This window comes from Anabrus simplex, chromosome 14 (genome assembly GCF_040414725.1).
Source record: "Anabrus simplex isolate iqAnaSimp1 chromosome 14, ASM4041472v1, whole genome shotgun sequence".
NCBI lineage: Eukaryota > Metazoa > Arthropoda > Insecta > Orthoptera > Tettigoniidae > Anabrus > Anabrus simplex.
In genome coordinates this window covers 48,367,809-48,395,384 of record NC_090278.1, presented here as the reverse complement: position 1 = coordinate 48,395,384, position 27,576 = coordinate 48,367,809, and the positions used below count along the sequence as shown (strand labels likewise).

General features: G+C 38.2%; 1 protein-coding gene across 4 annotated transcripts in view; it reads left to right on the top strand.

The window, feature by feature from the left end:
* LOC136885551 (ATP-binding cassette subfamily C member 4) overlaps positions 1–27,576 on the top strand; it is a 403,879-nt gene that overhangs the window by 278,610 nt on the left and 97,693 nt on the right. For all 4 annotated transcript variants that reach the window (XM_067158182.2, XM_067158180.2, XM_068230366.1 and 1 more), the window contains 2 exons: positions 10,836–10,997; positions 12,876–13,078. In XM_067158182.2, coding sequence (XP_067014283.1) covers positions 10,836–10,997; positions 12,876–13,078 — 365 coding nt within the window. The remainder of the gene's footprint in view (positions 1–10,835; positions 10,998–12,875; positions 13,079–27,576) is intronic.

Genomic DNA, 27,576 nt, shown 5'->3' with positions numbered 1-27,576 from the left:
AAACCACGCGCAAAATTGAAGGATATCGAATTTGAGTGCGATTTCCATGTCAAAATATCTTACCCGCACCCAACTGATCCAGTAATTTCAAATTATTTTGTTATAATTTGAGGTCTTTCTTCCTTTCTAGAAGTTGCATCTGACCACCACAAAAGAACAGCAGAGGCTCTAATGGGGAAGAACATCAACATACTCTGTGATGAAACTACAGATATAATGGGCCGTTGTGTTTTTATCATCATATTCAGAGTCCCAGCTGGATCGAAAAGAGAGCTACACGTTGTTTCTGTGAACTATCTTGATGCAGGAAACGCTACAATTTGCTCTCGTGCTGTTTTAGAAGCCCTGCGCAGTTATAGTGTACCATATGATGCAATTAAAGTGTTTGTTAGTGACAGTGCCCCGTACATGACCCGGTGTTATGAAACATTAAATGTGGTCATAGGGGATCATTTAATGCATGTACAGTGCTGGGCACATAAGATCAGCTTGGTTGACAATAGTTGGGTCGCAGTGATGACCAATTTAAATCATGTGGTTGCGATGGTAAAGTCTGCATTTTTGAACACAAGAAAGTGAAAATATAATTATTTACAATTTTTAACATCACAGTATGGTGCTTCAAAGGAAGCAAAGCTTCTTCCTGCACCTGTCATAACCCGATGGAATAGCTGGTTTCAGGCTTACTTTACTGATGTAGTTACATTTTTTTCAAGATGTCTGACATGAAAGACATCAACAACTGTGGTATTAAGTACCTGACTGATCGAGTGACCGAGAAGTGAACAGGCTTCACTCCCACATGGTTTTTGTCACAGATCATGCAGCTGGATTGGTTGACCTCCTCACTGAACTCTGTATCCTACCTCTCATCTCCCTTGCCCCAAACTGCATAACCTTGACACCAGTTTCACCTTCATTTGTGAGGGGAATTTTTCTCTGGCAACTAATGATGCTTTGATTAAGCTCATTCCTCAACAGCAGGATGCATGTAGAGAGACATTTGTCAAAGCTGCTCATTCTTCACAGTGCAAGCTAGCCACATTGAAAGCTAAAGACACCAACCATAAGCATTTTGTGTCAATTTCTCAAGCTTTGTATCCAAAAAATATAATTTTTAATAACACTGATAAATAAGATGAGCTTGAGAAATTGTTTGGAGTAACAGATCTCTCACGAAACGATATCTGGTGTAGCTACTCTTCTCTGAAACATGCAATTCAAACCCAGATGAAAGAAAGTGAAAAATGTGATATCAACCTTGCATTAAATGCAGTTCAGACAGAGTTCAGCATATTTGCTAAATACTGTCTTGAGTTGTTGTGGACCCCAACGAACAATGTAGATAGCGAGCGCGTGTTGTCTCATTACAACACAGCGGTTAAAGACGGACGGTGCAATTTGAAAAAAAGCAATGCTGAAGTACTGATAATGCTTTAATTTGATCAATGCATTTGTATTGTGTGTGAACGAAGGACCATAATTGCACTTCATAAACTTGCAATCGTTAAAATTAATAATACCATGCGGTTATTTTAACTTTGTAAATAGATGCTAATTTTGAAACAAATAGATGCTAATTTTTCAGGTCCCTACTTATAATGTTAGGGGCCGATGACCTCCGATGTTAGGCCCCTTAAAACAACAAGCATCATCATCATCTTATGTTAAGTTAGTAGTAAGGTCAACCTATAGTATTGTAAGCCATAGTGTTAAGCACTGTAAATACTTAAGCTGGGTGTGAATTTGTATATGATGATGCTGGATTTAGAATGTTAAACTAGTACAAATTCTTGTAATATTTTTTTTCCATTTATTTGCTTGTTGTACTCTTGTTGTTTGCCTGTTTGTTTGTTTTGTTGTTGTTGGGTAATTATGTTTATTATTGCATTACTGTAAGTGACCATTGCCACCAGGATATTTCCCATTTGCAATGTATTTGTTAATAATAATAATAATAATAATAATAATAATAATAATAATATGATGATGATGATGATGATCAGCCGATATAGTTAGGATGGACAATATGGAACACTCATCAATTTTATAATAACAGACCGAGAATGGGGAAGATACGTCATGAATACGAAGATAAGAAGTGTAAGAAAGGGCCAAGAGCCCTAACTTCGCCACAGAAAATAAAGGCTTTATCTATCTATCTATCTATCTATCTATCTATAATCCTCAAAGAAAGTATGGAAGGTGATCATAAATTACTAATTGTGGAATTAAAACAAGTAAAAATCCCTAAAACTGTATTGAAGAACAGTGGCGGATTTAGTGGGTGGTCTGCAGGACTCCAGCTCCTCCCACCTGTTCTTCACACGTAACTTACACGAAGCAATATTACATATTCAATACAAAAATATTGCCAGTTCATTCTCCGAGTTCCTTTAACACTTGATTTTCAACTCCGGAATAGCGCAATAATTGAACGCTTCTCTTCACATGATAATGTCATATGATTCCACTTCCCTCTCTTGGGACTGCCAGGACATGGCTCTGTTATCTGGCCATAAGGCTTTGAATCTGCTTCCGCCTCCGTGTGCACTATAAGGCGCCCGCCAACCCTGCTCTAGCGGTCTGCATGCACTGCAGACCAGTGTGTCTTATTTGTTGTCCACCGATCGCGATAGTAGAAGTTCTAACAACAACATGAGTATTGTTAACTCAGTGCAGTTTTTAAAAACTATCTAACTTAACAGTTCAACCCTAAATGGAAAGTGTGATATTAAAGCTCGAGGAAGATCTCCCCAAAACAGAAAATAGAACCGTGACAAAGAGTACACAAGAATTTTCAATCCAGATGTATATAGTAAACATGAATGGTTGTCTGGGTGCGAAGTTAAAAAGCACTTTTTTATTTCCCGTGCCTTATTTTTGGAAGCGCCAGTGAAGGAGCAAACAGTGCATGGGTTGATGCAGGAGTTCGTGATCTGAAGAGAGTTAGTGATAAAATAAAGAAACATGAAAAATCAGAAAAACATGTGAACAGTTTGCTAGACTTATATCATCTAGGTTCTGTAGATGTGCGCCAGTGTTTAAGTAAGGACTATGAGGAATCTGTACAGCGTCATAACAATGAAGTAGGTAAAAATTGGCAAGTACTACCCACAATAATAAACTGTATTAAGTTTTGTGGGTCAGACAAACTGGCGTTGAGAGGACATGACGAGAGGCCAGACTCCGAGAATCCTGGCATATTTCTGAATTTAATTAAATACACAAGTGAACTAGACTCTGTTTTTAAGTCACATCTAGAAAGTGCTTTGAGTTTCAAAGGGACATCGAAAATGATCCAGGAAGAACTGTTACATTGTACGCTGGAGGTATGCAGAGAGGCTATTTTGCAACAGGTATCAGAGTCTGAAGTTTTAGCAATCATGGCTGACGAGACGATGGATGTGTCGGATGGATTTCAGCTTGTTCTTGTGCTAACGTACTGTTATTCGCAAGGTAATGCTGCAGAACGGTTTTGGGGATTTTTAATCCTTCTGGTTAAAATGCATAGGCTATTTCAGAATGTATTCTTTCCCAGCTTGGTGTTATTCTGGAAGATAAGAAGAATAAACTCATTGCCCAGACGTACGATGGCGCGTCTGTTATGGGTGGTGCTGTCAGTGGCGTGCAGACGAGAGTTAAGGAAGTGTACCCGAACGCCCATTTTATACATTGCTTTGCACATCAACTTAATTTGATAATGGAGAGAGCTGCTAAGCAAAACACGAAAGCAAGAATATTTTTTGCAAATTTGTCTTCAATACCGGCATTCTTTTCCCGATCATCCTAAAGAGTGTCTGTTTTAGATTCTTATGTGGCTAAACGGATACCTGTTGCTAGAGCCACGAGATGGAATTTTTAATCGAGAACAGTCGATACTGTATTCAAGAAAAAGATGATTTAACAGATTGCTTTGAACTACTGATGGAATCTGAATGTTCAAGTGACATCACAATCAGAGAAGCATCGGCTTTGTACAAGTACCTTCAGGATGAAGAGTTCAACTTCAGGCTAAAATTCTTTCATCAAATCATGCCTCATGTTGATATTTTATACAATCAACTTCAAAATCGGCAGGCAGATGTAGCAAAAATTTGTTGCCATGTTTCAAACTTTGTTAAGACTGTTAATGATGTGAACAATGCAATGCTGGACTCCTACGAAAATTCTGAAACCGGAAATGTAAACAAACGACGGCATGTTCAGGAAACGGCGACAACATTGTCTGCGACCAAGGAAGTCTGTGATATCATCATAACCCAGGCAAATAGCTGCTTTCAATTTACAAATCATCTCCAAGTGTCAACTCTGGTGATGCCATCAAATTATTCTTCCTTTATATCAGATTTTCCAGGGAAAGAGCTAAATGACTGTGTACGACTTTTTCCTACTTTTGACAAAGAAAAACTACAAACTGAACTGTCTGTTTTATACTCCAGAGAAGAATTCAGATCACTGCCTGGTGCTATCCAGCAGCTTCAGTTCAACATCTCGAACAATCTTCAGTCATCACTTTCAGAAGTAGTGAAACTTCTTCGCATTGCAGCAACTCTGCCAACTGCCACGAGTGAACCAGAAAGGTGTTTCTCAGCCATGAGGAGGATATAAACGTACCTCCACAGCACTATGTGTGAAGAAAGACTGAGAGCTCTGGCAATGCTGTCAATGGAAACTACAGTACTTTGATGAGAAATATACCAAATTTCAATGAGAAGGTTATCAATATATTTTCAGCCTACAAGTCTTGCCGAATGCAGCTCATCTATAAATAAGGTAAAATTCAGTAATTATACATGCAGCCCCCCCTAGAGTTAAATGCACGAGCTGCCACTGTTGAAGAAGAAACCAAAGATCAGGATTGGGAATTGAAGGAGGAAGATAAAAGAATGGCATTCCAAGATTGTATAAACTTAACACAGAAATACAAAGTGGAGAAGAAGAGTGGGACAATTTAAGACAGACATTTGTGGAAGCAGCAATTGAGGTATGTGGGAAAACGAAAGCAAAGGTTAAGGAAAAGGAGACATGGTGCTCAGACAAAATGAAAAAGGAAATAAAAGAAATGTACAAGGTGAAAAAAGAAATGGGTAAGGAAAAGCAAAAAAGCATATCAGAGGGATGAGAATAAGATAGAAAGGTTACATGTGGAATGCAAAAGATTGAAACTACAAGTAAAGAGGTGTATCAAGGAAGAAAAGGAGAAATGTTGGGGAGAGTTTACCAAAAAAAATTGAGCAAGATAGTCAAGGAAATCAAACTATTGTACAGAATAATAAAATCCAAAAAAAAAATAATCAAGAAAAAATAAAGGCATTAGAGAGAGAAGATGGATCCATAGTACATGACAAAAAGGATCTTCAGAAGGTGATGGCAAAGTATTTTGAAAAACTTTATAATGAGGATGACTGCTCAGAGGAAGAAGGAGATAAGAAAATGGAAATTATAGATGGAGAAAAAGAAGAGAACCCGATAACATGGTTGGAACTTGAAAGGGCAGTGAAAGCAATGATCAAAGGTAAAGCAAGTGGAAAAAACAAATTAAATGCTGATATGATTCAGGCAGCAGGATCAACAATAGACTTGATATTTACAGTGCGAACGATAATAGAAAAACATCGGGAAAGGAACAAGGAAATCAATTTGTATTTTTGGATTTGAAAAAAGCTTGTGATACAGTTAAGAGAAAACATGGGAATGTCTACTGAAAAGGAATGTATCAAAATCATTAATTAACAAGATAGAAATGTTGTATCATGACAGTAAAAGCAGTGTACAAGTGGGGAGTGGTGACAAACATTTTATACACAAAAAAAGTCTCAAGCAAGGAAGTGCATTGTCGTTATTATTAGTTTATTATATTGATGGATGAAATCATAAAACATGTAAAACAGAGTATCAGTAGTGAAGTGAATGCTTTGGTATTTGCAGATGATTTGGTGATTTGGGGAAAGAGAGGAAAGTTTACACTTTACAATGGCGAAAATAATAATAATAAAAGAGAGGAAAGGAAGTACAAAGGAGACTGGACATTTGGAATGAAAATCTGTAGGAGTTTGGAATGGTAATCAGTAAAAAAAAAAAAAAAAAAAAAAAAAAAAAAACTGTAGTCATGCACTGTGGAAAAGAGAAAAAGAGAAGCCAAGTGAACATAGATGGAGAATGGTTAGAGAATGTAGAACAGTTTACATATCTGGGTAGCATTATTAATGGAAGTAACGAAATCAACCCTGAAATTAATAACAGACTAAGTAAAGGTACAACATTTTATCATCAAGTCAGAGAGCTTTTATGAGATCCCAAGAGAATGAAATTAACATTATATAAACAGTATTTCATACCAGTTGTAACATACAAACTAGAAACACTGGTAACTAATAAGAGACAAGATAGTAAGATCCAAGCAGTAGAAATGAAATTTCTAAGAACATCGGTTAAAAAGACAAGAAGAGATAGAATTCAAAATATTAAAATCAGAGAAGAACTGAATATAGAACCGTTAGTACAGAAGATACAGAAAGCAAGACTGAGATGTTTCGGACATGTAAAATAAAAGAATAGGAAAGGAACGGGTAACATGAAGGGAATTGGAAATAGAATTTAAGGGAAAGAGACCAGTTGGAAGACCGAGAAGAAAGTGGATGGATCAGATTTGGAAGAACATTACAGAAGCTGGATTGGATGAGGTGGAAGCAATGGAAAAGTTAAATGACAGAAAGGAGTGGAGGAGGCTTGTAAACCACACCCGGGTGACTGGAGTGGGACATTGATGATGATTATTATCAACTTTTCCACTCTGTTTAGGATCCCTTTGTAATTTGTCCCCACTTCAAATCGTGCTCAGATACGAAAGTTTAAAAAAAAAATCCAAAACTGCCTCCCAATGAAGGTAGTCCTAAAGGACTAAACATTAAAATTGTAATTGAGGACCTGGATACAATAACAGCGTTAGTCTACTTATGCTCTAATTGCATAAATATATTCAAAATCCTTGAATGTTATCCAGCAAGCTACGTCTTAGATCTGTACACAGCTTCTAGAGGTAAGGAGATGATAGTTTTCCACATTGTAATTAATCAGATGTGTGTATTGATGAACAGGAGGTGGATGAAAGTTTTACACCTAGGTGTAGAGGGAAGAAAAGGAAGAGGAAGATAAATATTATAAAACATGTTTCTAAGAGTACCTACTGCAAAAGGGTATACATTTTCAGTCCAGAAATACGCGAGGCTTCATTACAAAAATGGCATTGTATCTGGGTCCCAAGACATACTTTTCCAATTTTCAGTCTTACAATGATTTACAATGACAATGACATAATGTACAGAAGCCAGGTGTGAAAGCACAAAAGAGGGGTGATACACTATCCTTAGCTAAGTACTTAAAACCTGAAAATGTAGAGTGGTATGAAAAGGTGCGTGAGCCGTGAATCAGAAAGTTCAGAAATTGATTCCAATTGTAATAATGCATGAGTGAAAAGAATAATTAAACTGAATGAAAATCATGTTAATTAATTCAATGTATCACCCATTAATTCAATGTATCACCCAAACCTACTTTCCAATCATAGTTGGTCCATATTCAGCTGGTGTAATTATTCAGAGCCTGCGTTTATATAGTATTTCGGAGTTCCATGCAATAACAGCGTATACGAAGAAAATTTAACTCATTTTATCCTTGTATCCATTCAAGATATTTGAGTACAAATTTTAGAATGTCTCATTTGATTGTTAAAGGCCTCCGTGGCTCAGACGGCAGCGCGTTGGCCTCTCACCGCTGGATACCGTGGTTCAAATCTCGGTCACTCCATGTGAGATTTGTGTTGGACAAAGCGGAGGCGGGACAGGTTTTTCTCCGGGTACTCCGATTTTCCCTGTCATCTTTCATTCCAGCAACACTCTCCATACTCATTTCATAGCATCTATCATTCATTAATATCACTTTGGGAGTGGCGACCCCATCGTAATAACAGCCTATATCTGATTCATTCATTACATCCCTGACCCGGTCTAAGACTGGAAAACAGGTTGTAGATTTTCATTTTCATTTGATTGTTAAATATTATGTTTATGTATCATATGACCTTATATTTGTATTTATATTTTAGTTATTCAAATTAAAATCTTTGACTTCCTGTTTCTCAAAACAGCTTAAGTCTGCTAACACTGTTATTGCATCCATGTCCTCAGTTACAATATTAAAATATAAAAATATGATATACATTTCAAACAACACCTAGAGGTGTGAATAATATGGTGATTCAGAATTTGACAACCCTTCTTTAGAGCTGTGGTGACTATCTCATCTCGTACAGAAGATGGAATGTGATAATTTTTTTGAAATTCCTCAACAAAAAACAAAAAGAAGCATTTTCTTGCTCCTATCAGTAGACTTGTTACATCAATGCATACTGTCATTTATATAACCTGGCCAGAACTACTCCCTGATTTAGAAGTTAGGATCATTAATCACTTGAACATTAACCCTTGATGCCAACCTCCATACATCATATAGACCTCCTTTTCTTCACATGCTGCCACCACCATGCATGGTATTAACCTCTGTAGGCCTAAATTCATTTTGTTCTAGCTTGTTTAAGTTTTTAAAGTTGTAGAGATGGAAATGGGTATACCTTTGAAGCTAAAGATATGTGCCTTTCTTCTATGTATGAATCAGCCCAAATCCTTGTTTCTTTTTCTTATCTATATAGTTCAAACACAATCTCGTCTCAAAAAATACCACAACAGGATGTAAATGGATCAGAGAAGTAAGAGAGGATCGGAAGGAAATAGGCCTTACAACAGAAGACACCGCAAATAAGATCAAATTGAATACAAAACTCAAGAATACAAACCTCCGCTTTACCCTTACAGAAAACAAACCAACAACACGCATATTTTCAACTGAGGAAAGGGCACGAAGATTGGAGCGTCTGAAGAAGTACTCGGAGGACCGCAAAGCCCAAACAATCCCGTCAAAGAGACCTGAACGTCGGATTGACTAAAGTGATCCTATGTGGTCATAAAATGATAAGAAGAAGAAGAAGAGTTCAAAATAGTCTGAATTTTTTTTCTGCTGGAGAGAATGTATACTTAAATTTCTGCTACATTCTAGGCAATGTATGTTTTACTACAAGATGTTTTCTTATGTAGATTAATAGCAAATATCACCAACTTTCCACTGATATGCATATTGATATGATCTGGTGAGGATTCCTATAATTCTTTCAACACATTGAAACCTCCTTTGACTCATAATTACTTGGCTTGCTGTTACTTTCAAATTGCGTTGTATGGAAGCATGGCACACTATTCACAATATTTTCTTCTTAATTGGGGCATTGTTCCGTGCTAGTTTTTCTATAATAATATTTAATATTAAACGCAATGTGTACATACGATTTAAAAAATAGAGACTATCACTGTCAGTACGAGGTTTCACCTTTAGCATAATGAGAAAGAGGAAGTGTTCTTTTGCGTGCAGTCGAACAGGTGGTACAGTTAGCCTCAGATTTCACAAACACAGTCGCTGGATACCTGGTGAAAACCTTCGTTGTTACAAATATTGTGATGAAAGCCATGAATTCCTCTCATATAGAGGTGACGTAGCTCAAAATTGGCTGATTTCCATTCATCATTGTTCTTGGCAGGAGTATTAAAGAATTCTGGGACTATTTCTGCAGTTTTCTGGAGTTCTTCATCCAGGAACCTTTTGGTAGCTAGGGTTGGTGTCAGATTATAAGTTGTCATCAGGTCTTCTATGAAGGAAGATATTCCTCCTGCTAGCTGGTATACAAGTTCATTTAGTGAAAACTTTGAGGTGCAGAGTGCTCTTTTTATGTATCCGGCTTTAGTTTTGTCCAAAGTATTCAGATTCCTGTATGAAAGGTATGGCCATGTTATCTCAATTGCATGCGATGCTACCGGTGCAACTTTCAGCTTGAATAATGCCATTGCTGTTCTTAGTGAAAGGGATTTGAGATTGCTAATCTCCATTGCAGCCACTGTTCTATCTTCAGTGTGCCTTGTTTTCGTATGTAAATTGAAGTGTTTTCTTTCAGAAACATGCTTAAGCCATCTGCTTGTAGCATTCAGCCTGTAATTGTTAACTTTCTTGCTTTTGCTATATCTTTCAACTGACACGTGACCGTATATCCAAACTATATTTCTTCAGTCGCATATTTGCATATTGTGTTTTTCGATTTCTGGAAACTTTGCTTTTTGTCCGGGATATGTACGTGGCATGCTTCTTGGTTTTGGCAGGAACAAATTTGCCAGTTGTAGCTTATGGGCTGAAAAAATACGAACTTTGATATTTCTGTAAGTCAGGAGTACTGTTACAACCTTGACGCAAATAACATCCGCACCCTAAATTTCTGCTGCCAAATTTTGAAGAAAATATGCGGTGATTATTCACGTATATATAGTATATAGAAAAACCACTGGAATATACCCATTCAGAAATCAAGAGAGAGACCAGGCGAGTTGGACGTATGGTTAGGGGCACGTAACTGTGACTCATCTCCGGGAAGTAGGGAGTTTGAACCTTGCTGTCGGCAGCCCTGAAAGTGGTTTTCCATGGTTCCCCCAATTTCACACCAGACAAATGCTGGGGCTGTACCTTGATTAAGGCTATGGCCGCTTCCTTCCCACTCCTAGCTCTTTCCTATCCCATTGTTGCCATAAGACCTATCTGTGTCAGCGCATCGTAAAACAAATTGAAAAAATTAAATCAAAAGATTTGATAAGACTGTCTTTCTCTGTAGGCCTATACTTCTTAGAATTAGAGGAACTTCAAATGTTAAGACTCTTTATTTTCCTGATCTTTTCATACAGGGAGAAATCGCAGCGCAGGGCACGTACACTAAACTATTGAGTTCTGGTTTGGACTTCGCTCAGCTGTTAGGTCATCAGGAGAATGAAGATACGACTGCTGATGAGTCGGGAAACTTAGGAGTGCGGCAGAGGAAGAAGACTTTATCTATTTCGTCTTCTGAAGTGAGTACTAATTAGGATAGCAGAGACATTACGCTGATTCATTTACACTTACTCTGTACATTTGATAACAATTTGTAGAACTGGTTAACAAAATTTACATATTTTATTACGTTTTGTGTTCCTAGTGCCATAAGTTTGCTGGTTGTTTTGTTTCGCCTTTACTCTTTTATAATAATCCTTATAAATTTACTCTCATCTTATTAGGTTGCATCAAGTACATGTAGTAGGTACTGGAGGTCTGTTAAGTACAGATAGAAAGGGACATCTGGACACCAGAGCTGAATTTTGCGACTGATGCTCTCTTGATTGAGCTTTGGTGGCCTTGGTACTTCTTGTTCTGTTGGTAGGGATCTGCGTTACAGGTCTGGTACTACTACAGAAGTATCCCCCCACCCTCCCTCTATCAAACTAACAAATCTGTAAATTGTCAGAAAATTAGGAGATCTGAAAGAACTCCTGATTACTCATTTCAAATAAACTTTTATATTTAATGATTGGTTTTATGTGTTAGCCATACAGAAGGAGCTGCAGATGCGAGACTTTGTCAGAGGGTAGACATTTTATAATAATAAAATCTAGACCAAAACTTTCGAACCACAGGTTCCCCAGTTTGTCATTTTCACTAGTTTGCCATAGTGGGGACGATATAGTAAATAGACAGCCAGTGCTCTATCTCGTAGCACTGGTGCTAGTGAAGCTGAAAACTTTTAGCCACCGCCATCTTACATTACTACAGATCCACTGTAAACATGCATGTTACCGTGTTATGTGCAGTTTTGGTTTATGTTGTTTTTATGCACGTTTCACATTAATTTTTTGGCAAACTACACTGTGGCAGAATGGTGAGTACTTGTATAGTGTTTGGGTGGTGGTTTTCCTACATACAAAGGAAGAAGGACAGAATGAGAGCTTCAATACACCAATAAGTGGCTTACATGTGATCATGTATGTTTAGTTAGTAATGCAATTAAATTCACTATTAAAGATGCCTAATTATATAGGAGACAGAGATCATTTGCTTCCGTTGTATATTTGTTGGCGTTAGTCTCCTCCTGATGGAGTGCGGCATAATAATAATAGTTACTACAACACCATGTAATTCATCATAGAAAGCGATTGCCATATGGAAGTAGTTTTTTAAAAATATTTTGGTCGTTCCTAAGATCTTCAAACAATGTGTAAAATAATCCCACTTCCTCTCTCCTCTGATTGATAAGATGCACATGAAGACAGGTATTTCGTTTTTGTCTCTTTTGGCAATGATGAAATAACCATAACGCAGTAATTTGTTCACGATCCATTCCAAGACTGTCTTGTATGACTAGCATCAAGACATGCACTGAGCTTCCATGGCAAGAAACCTTTGCAGTGTAAAAGCAACATATCCACGGCGAAGAGCCATGCGGTCGAAACCATGTAGAGTGAAAGGAGCCTCAGGTTCTCTGATAGAACCTAGTGTTTTCGACAGACCTAAAAGGTTTAAAGACCGGGCGGGTTGGTCATGCGGTTAGGGGTGCACGACTGTGAGCTTGCATCCAGGAGATAGTGGGTTCGAATCCCACTGTCGGCAGCCATGAAGATCGTTTTTCATGTTTCCCATTTTCACACCAGGCAAATGCTGGGGCTGTACCTTAATTAAGGCCACGGCCACTTCCTTCCAACTACTAGGCCTTTCCTCTCTCATCGTCACCATAAGACATATCTGTGTCAATGTGATGTAAAGCCACTAGCAAAAAAAAAAAAAAAAAAAAAAAAAAAAAAACTTGAAAGTTACATTAATTAAACCAACCCTGAAGAATATGGCTTCCTTCTTAATAAATTGGTGGATAAAATGATCATCATATGCTAATATAAACCATTGATAAATTTCTTTTCCAGAGTATTTCTGCGGCGAAGGAGGAGAAGACCTTTGATGCCGTGCATGAAGAAGAAGAATTACGTTACAGTGGACACGTGCGAGCTGATGTGTATAGTCGTTATGCTGCTGCTCTTGGAAACTGTTGCATGCTGTTCATCGTGGTTCTACTACTCATTCTGTCTCCAGTTGTGAGCATGGCAGGAGATCTTTGGATTGCCCAGTGGTACGTTTAATAGTTTTAAACATGAAAATGGGCGCATTATTTCATTGCTGCTGATGGACCTCAGAGAATCTTTAGGCGCTTGATTTCACTCTAGCTAAAAGTAGTAGCTGCCATTTCAGCGACCTGTAACTGCACTAAAATACTGTTGGATGCTTCTGTAAGCATAAAACTTACTGGTCATAAGTCAAAAGCAGTTGAATGTAAAGGATTAATAACTATTGCTTACAGCTTAAGTGAGAGGTTAATATTACTAGGAAATCGTTGCCAATATGCTGAACTATATCAAGTCACTTTGAAACAAATAACATTAATTGCCGTACTTTTGAGAATTACTAGTCATGCTGCTTTCACTTCAACCATTTTTCACTAACATGCAAGAGGTTGCATCCGCGGCAATTTGCCGCACTTTTTAAATATTTGTTAATAATTTTGTTTCTAGTCGCTGCAGGGCTTCAGGCGCTTGTTTCATCCCTCCCCTCCCTTTCTCCCGCCTGACGTTGATTATCGTCAGTGTATTGCCTGCTGCATTCCGGAGTAGTTTAAGTTTTCTTTCACTCGCATCTGCCGCAGCAAATTGCCTTCGAGCGACCCCTTGCATAGTGTATTCTTACACAACTGCATTTCCAGGAATGTTTCTTAAGTAAAGTTCATGAGTTTGAGTGCAGCAATATAAATTTGTTCCCGCAGGCTGAATAAATTTGGCATTTCAATCACTGAACACTTGACAAATTTTGAGAAAGCTGCAGTCGCTTAAGTGCAGCCAGTATCCAATGTTCGGGAGATAGTAGGTTCGAACCTCACTGTCGGCAGCCCTGAAGATTGTTTTCCGCGGTTTCCCATTTTCACACCAGCCAAATGCTGGGGCTGTACCTTAATTAAGGCCACGGTCACTTCCTTCCCACTCCTAGCCCTCCCCTATCCCATCGTCGTCATAAGACCTATCTGTGTCGGTGCGATGTAAAGCAACTAGCAAAAAAAAAAAGTTCATGAGGTTTACGGTGGCTTTCAGTGAAGTGTGGTGCTGTAGATTTATCTTGAATTGTGACCAAATCATTCATTGAAATGTACATATGCAAACTTGGAGGCAATTTCCTCACGCGCGACCTCTCACGTTCTTTAAAAACTCATGTAATTTTACCGGATTTTGCAAAAACATTTCATTAATTTTTTACATTGAGAAAATATTGATAATTATGTTAGTACTAGTTGAAAGGCAGTTAAACAGGGTACATATTTATATTTTTATCAGAGCATTCACTGCAAAGGGAAAATAGCAGCTAATAGAATATTAAGCCTTCGCGTGACCTCTCGCGTGTTAATTTCATATAGAATGCGTGGTTTTAGAATAGCTACATAGAAAAAGCATCTAACGTGAATTTGCTCCATATATCATCGCTTTAGCAACTGTATTGTGCACTGCACATGAATCTTTCAAGTGAAGTTTTAACATGGAAGTGACGGATCTCTGTTATGATACTTGGTCAGAATGCAACAAAACAGACTCACAATAAGATGCTGAAATTACATTCATTATACACTCACTAACATGTATCGGGCTGCCCAATGTAGAAATAGGCACTCACGTTCTACCTGGTGACTGCTTGAGCTGGGAAGGCAGCGTGCAATCTCTACTTGAAGATATTTTGCAAACAGATAACCCGCTCACAATTCCTAACCCACTCTGCCATGTAACAGTACCACCATTGTTACGTTGTTATGTCACCCGCTACAGTATTCACAATAATATAGCAATTGAATGTTATGTACCTTTGCTCCTTTTGAACATTCAGCTGCCTCAAACATAGTTGTCTGGCCGCTTGCATGTCTTTGCTGTTTTCACGTGGTGGTGACTAGAAATGTGCTTTTGTACACCATCAGAAGTTTCCCGTGGTATTGCAAAAGGCACAGAGCATTACTTCTCCAGACATCTTCATTCCGTCCTGCAAGAACTGTTTTATTCATTCATCTAAGCTCATTTTCGGTGGCATGGTGAACTTGCATGTGTATGTACTTCTCCTTGCTGCTGCTCAAACGGAATTGAACTGATAGAGAATGCACAAATGGTTGATGAGCACCTGAAAACAAGCCACCCCATGATGCAATGCTTCAAGTAAGAATCGCAGGATTAACAAACCAACAACAATGTGTTACGCGCTCACGCCTTGGTCATTAAGATACGAACTTCATGTAGGAATCACAGAATGAATAAAAACACCTGCACATTCAGGTATTTCCGTATATCTTCGGATCTTCACCGATATATCGTTCTCAATGCGATTTTATTTGTGTAAATAAGTATATCACATGAGGTACGTCAACTTCTTGACTGCTTTGTCACTGAATCTGTTCCTTAAAACACACAATCCCCTCTCAGTTTGCTTAATGACTACACAGTTATACACAATTATACACAACACTACAACACTATTATGGAAAACACACTGAAGCAATTTGCTGCTGATTCTAACAAGTATAGATATCAACAGTCCACACACTGATTATTCACTGTACCATCACAAGGCAAGACTGACTAACCTCTCACTCACTCAAGTTGATTTTGACAAGTACAGATATCAACCAAATCTTCAGCTCACTGTAACACTCGCTCTGGCCTCTCAGCTTGTCGGCTCGATATATATACCGTTCGACAAACAGGCTAGAAATATTGACTTATGGAAATGTTCTTGCAACACTCTAAATGAAATGCATCCAACATACAAGAAACAATCGATCGACCAGCCTCTCGATTGGAGTAGATCAAACGCAAATATTCTGCTACAACCACAGTGACAAAATCTACTAAATTCGTTATGTTTTTACATGTATCTGGATAAGGAAACATTACAGTAAGTTTCCAGAACCGTCCATACATATCAGAATGATAATGGATTATACCCAATATTTATTTATTTATTTATTTATTTATCATGTCAGAAGTACAAAGTAAACGAGACAAAAATTAAACAGAGGAGATTTTAAACATTGGTTGACCAAAAATTGGCCACGACAAGTGCATTTGGAGTAGCCCTCATTAGGTCTTTAATGGTACAAGTGGCTTGAGAAGAAAGACACAGTAGGAGATGCTCGTTAGTCTGCTTAGTACCACACTTGCAGTAAACTGTCTCCACAGTAACAGAGTTATTATACCCAATATATGGATATTACAGAGTTTTCTACAGTTTTCAACTACACAGATTTTGAGGTTAGACGTATTCACAGTACATATTTGAGGTTATACAAATTTACAATACATATTTACAGGGTATAGTCGTACTTAGAATTAAATAAAGGATAATAAAAATGTATTAATACTAGCAAGGTACCCGTGCTTCGCTACGGTATTATACTGAAATTTATAATTGAATGCTTATTGTTTTAGATATATAATCCGCCGAAATTCGCGATCTGACACGTTTTCAGCGAGAATCCACCAAAATTCCCGATCTGACTCGTTTTCTATTAGATTACGGCATGTTTCCTCCCACTTTTCAATCTTCCTTTCCAGCAATCGATTTCGTACTTCCCGGGCTAGGCTCAGTTATTCTTCCTGGTCAGTTGGGTCCGTAAATCTTTGCCATACCGTATTTTCCTATAATCATTTTTAATCTGGATAAAATCCTTCAGGAGATCCGGTGTGGTGTCATATTGGGTGCCTTGGCGGCACTGAACCCGCGGCCGGTATGCATTGTTAGTCATTACCCGTCCAGAAGCCGTTTCCAGCGCGGTCCAGCACGAATGTCACCTGGAGTGACCGGGATTTGATCCACGGAACCCAGCTATGAGGCCGGCGCGCTGCTGCCTGAGCAACGGAGGATCCTTATAAGTACATTAAGAACAGTAAAATCAATTGGTCTCACCTCCTTTTACACCCCACCGCCGTTAGTTTTTACTGCCAACCCCCCCCCCCCCCCCCCAAATTAAAAGAAGGCGTGTTTCTTTATGTTTAAGGGAGATTCCAAACACCAATGTTCACGTCTATTACCTTCAGTTTTGAGATATAAGTATCCTCATAAATATAATTTACTTTTGTCACTTCATTTCAAACTACTCCCCCCCCCAAGTGAATTTTCCCGAAAAAAATACGTATTTCTTTAATAGTGAAGGATCTTCTAAATACCAATTATCACGACTCTAACTTCTTCACTTTTTGATTTATGTGTCCTCATGAAAGGAATTCAACTCCTTTACACTCCCGCCCCCCAAGATGGTTCCCCCCCCAAAAACGCGTTTTTCTTTGTTTTTAAAGGAGATCCAAATACGAATTTTCACGTCTGTAACAACTTTAGTTTTTATTAGATGTATATATTCTCATACAATTAAAGTCAATTAATTTTTCAATTCTTTCACCCCCCTCCCCCCGCTTCATTGGATTTTCCGAGAATACGTGTTTCTTTACTTTTAAAGCAGATTGCAAATATCAAATTTCACGTCTGTAACATCTTCATTTTTAGGATATCAGTAGCCTAATTAAAAGAATTCAACACCATTTTCAGTCACTTTCACCCCCCCCCCCCTCCACCCAAGTGGTATTTCCGAAAATTAAAAATACACGTTTCTTTATGTTTAATAGAGATAAAAATACCATTTTTCACTTCTGTAACATGTTAAGTTTTTTTAGATGTACTGTAAAAATTCTCATTTTAAAATTTCACCCCTTTTGGATTCCCTTTAAGTGGAGTTTCCAAAAACAAATCACCTGTGTTTCTTTACATTTACAGGAGATTCCAAACACCCACTTTTTACGTCTGTAACATTTTACATTTCCAAGATATTCTTTCAAAAAATTCACCCCAATTTGTCACTTCTGTTTAACCGCCATTAATAGGATTTTCCAAAAACTAAAAAAAATACGTGTTTCTTTATTTTTAAAGGAGATCCCATATACAAATTTTCAGTTCTGTAATATCTTCCGTTTCTGAGATATATGTATCCTCATTAAAGGCATTCAACCCATTTTTCACAAAAAAATACGTGTTCCTTTATTTTTAGAGGAGATTCTAACTACCAATTTTTACATCTGTAAATTTTAAAGTTTTAAGATGTAGACACATTCATTTTTAAAAATCACCCCCCTTTTCACCTCTCAATATTTGGATTTTCCAAAAACAAAAAAATACGTGTTTCTTTACATTTAAAGTAGATCCCAAATACCAATTTTCAGGTCTGTAATATCTTCAGGTTCTAAAATATAAGTAGCCTCATTAAAGGCATTCAACCCATTATTCACCCTTTTACACCCTTCCTATTGGGATTTTCCAAAAACAAAAGAATACATGTTTCTTTATTTTTAAAGGAGATTCTAAATACCAATTTTTACATCTATAAACTGTAACAGTTTTGAGATATAGATACACTCATTTAAAAGAATCACCCCCTTTTCACCCCCCCTCCCCCATTAATTGGATTTTCCAAAAACAAAAAAAATACGTGTTTCTTTATTTTTAAAGGAGATCCCAAACACCAATTTTCAGGTCTGTAATATCTTCAGTTTCTGAAATATAAGTAGCCTCATCAAAGGCATTCAACCACTTTTTCACCCCTTTTCACCCCTCCTATTGCGATTTTCCGAAAACAAAAAAATACGTGTTTCTTTATGTTTAATGAAGATTCTAAATACCAATTTTTACATCTGCAAACTTTAAAAGTTTGGAGATATAGATTCACTCATTTTAAAAATTCACCCCCTTTTCACCCTCCCATTAATTGGATTTTCCAAAAACAAAAAAATACGTGTTTATTTTTAAAAGAGATCAAAAGTACCAATTTTCAGGTCTGTAATATCTTCATTTTCTGAGATGTAAGTACTGGTATCCTGATTAAGGACATTCAACCCATTTTCCCCATTTTCACCCCCTTTTCACCCCTCCTATTGGGATTTTCTGAAAACAAAAAAATACGTGTTTCCTTATTTTTAAAGAAGATTCTAAATACCAATTTTTACATCTGTAAACTTTTAAACTTTCGAGATATAGACACACTCATTTTAAAATTTCACCCCTCTTTTCACCCCCTTAGCAAAGGAATATCCAAAAATCCTCTCTTAGCGAGCACCTACATCTTAATATGAATATATCCCCAAAATTTCATTTCTTTACGTCCAGTAGTTTTGGCTCTGCGATGATGAATCAGTCAGTCAGTCAGTCAGGACAAGTTATTTTATATATATAGATAATGATTGAAGATTTTAGAAGAATTAAATTAGGTGTAGGATGGTGTCCATACAACAGATGTTACACACCCATGCCTTGGAAAGGTTTTAACGAAAGTCAGATAATGGTTTAATGCATGATTATTTCTGTAGTTGCAATAAATTTTGCAAGTAAACCTAAAAATTTGTATATGGAGCCAAAATGTCAAATTTCATTTGAATTCATAACACATGTCCTATATGCCTTTCTCCCATCATATTTAACACTTTTGAAAATTTTGTGACTTTTGTAGTTCAATTTCTAGTTCAGTATAAACGTCAGATGAAAGTGGCTGTGATGAGGTTGACACAGACTTTACACAATTGCAAACCAAATCCTTTTAGTGGAAATTCTGGGATCTTCTCCACAAACCACTCATGAATGGACCCCAGTTATTGACAGGGACCATTATCGTGCTGACATACACAGTGATCTTCTCCAAACATTCCTCCACCTTAAGAAAATGCACAGCTGGTCAAAATGTCCTTATATCCTTTTGTTTTTAACATGTTTGCTACTAGCTACTGCCTAACCCAGCCATTTATTTGCCAAACTGTTTCAAACTGACACTGTACATCCCTGAGTATTTTTGATCATTGTTTTTAAGGTACTTAATTTAAAAACCTGAAATTTGTTATATACCTTTAGGAGATTCTTTAGTAATGTTTGAGTGTGTGATATCTGGTGTCACACTTCCTGGGATTCAGGAGAAATGGAAAAAATAGTAAATGCTAGGAGATTCTTTAGTAATGTTTGAGTGTGTGATATCTGGTGTCACACTTCCTGGGATTCAGGAGAAATGGAAAAAATAGTAAATGCTATGTGCTTTCATTCTTTCAGAATTGTGCAAGCCCGTTGTTTCTATGGGCTTGAGAATAAGATTAATTTATAATTCACACACAGTTTTGTGCGGAATGGAGCGAGGTCATCAAGAAGACAGCGAATGTGTTCGCCATTCGCTCCGTGCCGTGAAGGTCCCAGGACAATATCCTCTGTTGGCATTGCCACAGAGAGCACAAAACTCTTGCCCATTCCCGCCATCATTCAATACGACACATGATCGCAAACTCGCTGAGAGATCACGGTTTCACAGTGCACAAAGAGGTTCCTGGCCTAGTAACTGATGGGAGTAACAGGCATGTTGACATGAACCAGCTACCAAGCAAGACTAAGCTTAGATCCCACAATACGCTTAGAGTCGCACATTGGCGAGGCCGAAGAGGTGGACTCTGAGAAGGAGTTGATTTACCAGCCAACCTTGAACTACTATAAAGACAAATATCACCTAGATAATATCTCCATCCATGGACTCATGATCGGAACTCGAGGTATGATCCCTAAATTTCTTGTACAGCTATGGGATTCTCGGTCTCACCCGGAGACAACTTCACAACATCGCTATCGCCGCAATACGAGCTTCAGTAACCATACTCTGCAATCATCTATATAATATTTGAAGAACCATACATCATGCCACATTCCAAACTTATTCCTGAGCCTTGTGATGGTTATTTCTATTTGGCATACTAGCAAACTCACCGATAACTTAACAGACAAAATACTGTGTAGTTGTCATACGTTGTCCTTGTGGCAGCCTCCTCGTGGGTGAAGTTGTATTAATAATAATTTGTGGGAATAGTTAGTAACATTTATATTGCTAGATGCTAGTTTGTTATATTTTTCATGAATCAAGAATGTGGTGCAGAATGTGATGTGTCACTTACAATTGTGGGCATCGTACATGCTAAGAGAAGATGAAATAGGAAGGTGATATGAACAACTCGGATAGCAAAATGGATTAATTAGAAGGGTACTGATCGTGTGTTTGCAGGTTTTTCGAAAATAATTTTGAAGTGGGCCTACATCATGTCATTTTGAATACAACTTTTCAAAATGTAGGTGACGGCTTTGTAATGAAAATGTTGATAAGGGATACAATTTACCACACCAAAAAACACTACTTCATGAATTATTTAGTAGGCAGCATAAATTAGTTTATGTGTAGCTTGTATCACTTTCATAATCTGTGCTTGGCATTAATAAACAAACAAATATATTGAAATTACTTTTCATAGTTTACATAGTCATAAAGAACACAGCAAAACTTGTGCAGTATTCACAATACTTGAATGCTGTAAGTGGGATATAACTGCAAAAGACTGCACTTTTCATATGGTTAAAGCCCTGCATGAATTTATCCGCAGATATCCGCAGTATTAGTGTCTTGGCGGATACAGACTGTGTGACAGTGTGGATAATTTTTCTGATAATTTCTAAATAATGACGTCTCAGTTCAGCTTGAGCCACTGGTGAGTGCGGAAGTATTGAGTGGAGGGTCCCTGGAGTGGGAGAAGGCAGTGTAAGTGCGGAATTCAGGAAGGCAGTGAGGTGCTTACAGGCAATGATTGGTGTGGAGCAGTACAGGGCGAGCATAGGAGGATAGGAGGAAAGAAAGAAGAAAGAAGAAGTGAAGACAAGAGGATGTAAAATAGAATTGGAAAAAATAGGAGAATTAATGCTATCTGCGGCGGTGATTATGATATTGCTTTGGATTGGTGGGGTAGAACTGAACCCAGGTCCGACTTCCAGGGGAAATATGAGCTGGGAGGACATGGAAGCAATTAGAAAAATCGTAAAGGAGGTGGTCGCGGAGGCCTGTCCCTTTGAGCAAATCAAAAACATGATCCGGGAACAAACGAGGGAGTTTGAAAAAATGAAGGGGTGGTTCCAAGAAAAGGCAGAAGACACAGCTTCGCAGGTGAGGAAAAATGGCGCAGAAGTTTCAGCATTAAGAGAGAAAATAGGGCGATTAGAAGAAGAGATGGCGAAACTGAAAGCCGAAGTACTTACTAACACTCGAAATCGTAGAAATAAATGCCTATTTATATACGGTGTGCAAGAGGAGAAGAAGGAAGATAAGACCTAATTCAAAGGAAAATGAAAATAAATTTCAGTCAAGTGGACATAGATGATGTGCAGAGTGTGGGAAGATTTAGAGGTAATAGGCCTATCAAAGTGCAACTATTTTCCACATTGATGGCTGATATAGTGGTTGGTAATGCAGATAACTTGCGGAGGGAAAAAATATGGATAAAGAGGGACATGGGAACTGAAGCGAGGAAGAACGAAAGAATCCTTAGAAAACATAGGATACGAGCCAGGCAGCAGGGGTTGAGAGCAATCATCAGAGGACAGGAACTAGTGGTGTCAGGCAACAACTGGAGTAAAATCTGGTCGGTGGATAGACTGATGGACCTAGAAATGAGGATGAAACAAGACGAAGAGGCAAAGAGAAGTGTGGAGAATAGTGGGGAAGATAGACAAGTGAAAGATATTAGGCAAGTGAAAGATATTGAAAATGGAGAAGAGGAGGATGCTAGAAGTGTAATTATCGAAAGTATTAGTGAAAAGTGCGAAGAGAGACAGGGAGAGGTGCTAAGTGGAAGTGAGTGTATGAACACCGACAAGGAAGGAACAGGGGACGGACAGTGCCATGTGGAGATAGAAGAGCAAGCGAGTGAAGGGGGCAGGGAGAGTGAGCAGCAAGAAACTGTGAGTGCAGAGTGTAGTGGTGTAGTGAGCAACAAAGGTTCCGAGAAGACTGACAAGTAGGAAGGTAAAGCAATTATGAGTAAAGGAAGAAGTAAGAGTTTAAAAGACATCTGGGGAATAAATACAAGGAGCAAGAATAGACGGGGAGACTTAGAAGGGAGGGAGGGAAAGTTATAACTTTGTTGGAAAATAGGATGTGTGAATATTGAGGGAGTAATGAATAAATTAGGGAATAAGAAAGTCCGGGAAGTAATAGAAAGTTTCGATGTTATGGCACTCTTGGAGACGTGGCTGGATACAGGGAGGGAGATTTCATGGAAGGGGTTTGTGATAAAATATAAATATAGAAGAAAGGAGAGGAATAAGGGGCGCTCCCCAAGAGGGATGATAGTTTTAATAAGGGAAGAAATTAGTGATCTGGTAGAGGATATAGAGACGGATATGAAAGAAACTATATGGTTGAGATTGAATATGGGAGGGGTTGAGGGAAAGGGGAAGATAATAAATCTAGCTTTCATTTACTGCCATCCTAGTAGTTCAGCATATGCGAACAAATATTTTTTTGAAGAGTTATTGGTGGACATTAGTAGGATAAGAGGAAAGTTTCCAGAAGAGGATATGTTGTTATTCGGGGATTGGAATGCGAGAATAGGGGAACAGAGCCCAGTATATAGTAGGGAGGATGGATTGTGTATGTGGAAGAGTAGAAGGAGTGAGGATAAAATTATAAACAGTTATGGGGAAAAGCTCCTAGAGATGTGCGCTGTGGGGAATTTGTTTATCCTGAATGGATGGATGGAGGGTGACAGTAAGGGGAAATTGACATATGTTACTGAGAAGGGTGGTAGTGTGATAGATATGATCTTAAGTTCGGAAGGAGTGACTGAGGATATTGTAAGAATGGAAGTAGGAGACTGGATTAAATCACACCATTTCCCAGTGTGGGTTATGTTGAGAAGAGGGGAAGAGAAGGGTACAAGGAAGAAAGCTGAGACGAAGGATAAACACGGGAGTAGATATAATAAGTATAAATGGACGGAGGAAGTAGGAAGGGTTTGGAATAGGGTAGTAAAAGAGGAAGTACAACTTCTGAAATATGGGTGGGAAGGTGCGTTAGAAGAGAATAATATTGATAAAGCCTTGGAATTGCTGCTACATCCTATAAAGATGATAGTGCAGAAGGCGGAATGTGGAAAGAGAAATAAGAAAGCGGGAGAAGCCTGGTTTAACAGAGAGTGTGAAGAAATGCGGAGAAAAGTGCTGGGCGCGTTAGGAAAATACAGAAAGAAAGGTGGGGGCCAAGAAAGGGAGATTTTCTGCAATTTGAGGAAGGAGTATAAAAAGAAAATTTGTGAGGTAAAAAAGGCGTGGTTATAGGAACAAATTGAAACCATAAATACGGATTGTAAGTCTAACAACTTGGAGAGAGTATGGGATAAGATTAATAAAATAATTAAAGGTGGAAGGAATATAGAGAGAGCGAGTATTGAGGAAGTTCAATGGGTGAGGTACTTTGATGAATTACTGGGGGAGAAGGGGGAAGAAAGATGGAGAAGGGCGGGGGATGAAGTAATTTGGAGGAATAGGAGAGTGGCAATTTATGAACTGGACAAGGAAATTACAAGGGAGGAAATCCTGAGAGTGATAAGCAGAGTTAGAGGAAAGTCGGCCGGGGGATGTAATGGGATAAATAACAAGTTTTGGAAAGAAATTAGCAAAAATGAGACTATGATAGAGGGCATAGTTAAATTATTTAATAAGATCTATGAGGGAGGTAAGTACCCGAAGGAATGGGAAATAGGAATTGTATGTCCAATATATAAAGGTAAGGGTAGTAGGAACAGTGTGAACAATTATAGAGGAATATCTCTGTTAGACTCCTTAAGTAAAATATACACTGGTGTTAGCGAACAGATTAAGCGGGTGGGCGGAAGAAAATGAAATATTGACAGATTTTCAAGGGGGATTTAGGAAAAAGAAGAGAACAGTGGGTAATATAATGATAGTGAAGACTGTTTTAGAAAAGTACAAGAGTATGGCTAGAAGTACGGTTTATGTGGCAGCAATAGATTTTGAGAAAGCGTTTGATAAGGTGAATAGAGAGGCCCTATTAGAGAAATCAGGTAGGCTGGGGATTTCAGACAAGATGTTGAGGGCAGTAGAGGGAATATATAGGGTTGTCAGGTTTTGTGTAAAATTGGGAGATGAGAGACTGAGTAGACCCTTAGAGTCCAGGGTGGGTTTAAAACAAGGGTGCAAGTTAAGAAGATGTACAATATTAGAAGGATCCACCTTTCAATACTCAGTTGTAAGTTGAACTAAAAAGAAGTCTCAACTTGTTTATTGGGACTGGTTTCGACACATTACAAGTGTCATCATCAGCCAAATAGTAAAGTAGGGCAAGATATAAAGATCTTAAAACAACTAATACATTGAACATAGGCAAAAAATTAACATTGATTCATATCGTAGCAATTCAGTTAATGTCCAAAACACAATGATCATTAGTTCAACTTACAACTGAGTATTGAAAGGTGGATCCTTCTAATATTGTACATCTTCTTATTTCTCTATTCAATACAGAACGATCATGAAGTTTTTAACTTTAAAAGGGTGCAAGTTATCGCCAATATTGTTTATTTTATTTATTAACGATATTCTGGAGGGGCATGGGGCAAACAACTGGGCTGTGCCGGTAATTAATGGCCTGGAGGTACCGGGACTGATATTTGCTGATGACGTGATATTGATGACTCTAACTTCAGGGGGGATGAATAGAGCTTTAAATGCAGTGTCGCTGTTTGCGAAGAAATGGGGCTTGAAAATTAATGGTAATAAATCTAAAATATTAGTAGTTCAGGGAAACAAAGGAAGAAAGATGGAAGGGAAATGAATACTCCAGGGAGAAAGATTGGAACAAGTAAGGAAGTTGGAATATTTAGGAGTTATTTTTAACGAATATTTAGGAGTTATTTTTAACTGTAAAGGAATGTGGAAAGATCAGATTAGAAGGATGAAAAACAGAGGATTGGCAGCCCTAGCCTCAGTCAGAAACTTGATAGCCAAATACCCGGGTATTAGTTATAACACCTTGAGGCTAGTGTTAAGATCGGTTATTTTTGGGAGGGTATTGTACGGCGCCTAAGTTTGGGGGTTGGATGAGAGAAGAGGGGAATTAAGAAGAAGTATTAGTAGTTTTGGTAAAATAGTAATGGGTTTGCCGAGGTGCACAGCAAATGCAGGGGCGGAATTAATGTGTGGGGAGGATTTAGAATCCGAGGGTGTGAAAAGAATAGTTAGATACTGGATGAATTTAAAAAGACAGGAAGGTGGGAGGGTTTTACAGGCAGCGTATGAACAGCAAAGTAAGAGCATGTATAAGGGCAGATGGCTAGGAAAAATTAAGGGATATTTGGAGACGATAGGATTAGGACACCTGTGGGGGGAGGTATGGACGAAGACAGAAGCTAGAGGGATGAAGATCCTTGAGAGGAGGATTAGAGATATTAATAGGCAGAAATTATTGGGGGAAAGTAGACTGAGAAATTCGCTGAATGTTTTGACGAAAATAGAGGAGATAGCAGGGATGAATATTAGATTCATTGACAAGTCTAAAAGGTATGGAATGATGTGGTGGCTCTTAGGATTGCATAGGAATAAGGGGTGGCTGCGAGGGAGGGACAAGACTGTGTGTATACTTTGCGGGGCAGTAAATGATGATTTTCACTTATTAAGTGATTGTGAAGAAATGAGTAAGATAAGGCAAAGATTATTGAGTGCCGAGCATAAGAAACTATTGGGAAGAGGGGACGAGCAATCAATTCTGAGATGGATTATTAAGCAGTGTGAAAGTGGGGGTGAGTTGAACAGGTATTTATGTGCAGTAAAAAAGTCCTGTGAGGGCAGAATGAAAGAGGGTGAGTTAGAGGGTGGACAAGAGGGTAGGTGATTGGAATAGGCATGTAGGTTGAGAGGAAGAGTGAGTAATAAGCAGTGCTTAGGCAATGGAAGGAGAGAGTATGATAAAATTGAATGGGAAGGAGAGTATAGGTGTGGAGTACATTGTTAAGCATGTGGAGTTGGGTAATTGATATGTGATTTCATGAAGACAGGGTCTCCTTGTTTATGTTATGGCGGGTTGGAATGGAAATGCTGAATGTTGCTGTTTTGGTATCGATCGGGAGTAGGTCATGGAACAATGATTGTGACGAAAGTGCTGAGTAAATAGGACACGTGAAGAGTATGCTAAGAACCTTGAGACAGTGACTGATACAGCTAACAGTTTTACTCCTATTATTATTATAGTATTATTATTATTATTGTCATTAGTATTATTATTAGTATTGATATTATGATTATTATTGTTTGTGTTATTATTATTATTATTAATACTATGAATATGTTGGTATTATTATGACATAAATTGTTATTATTAATATTATTATTATTACTATAATTAATATTATGGATAGTGGGTTGTATACAGTAGAGCAGGTGCTTTTGTCTCGCTATTCAAGCATAGAGGGAGCTGGTAAGGAAGGATGGGTAAGGGAGGGCAGGACATACCCGTAAAAAGACGGGGTGGGACGGGCCCACTCCAAATAAGTCAAAGAAGGGAGATATGAGATAGACGGGAGGAGAGCGGCTCCAGTTTCACGGGGATCGCCGCAACGGAATGGTGAGGAAAAAAAAAGCATTGTCATCTGGTAGGGTTGGTGAGGCCTTCATTAGGACATCACGGATAGGGCTGGTCGTGTC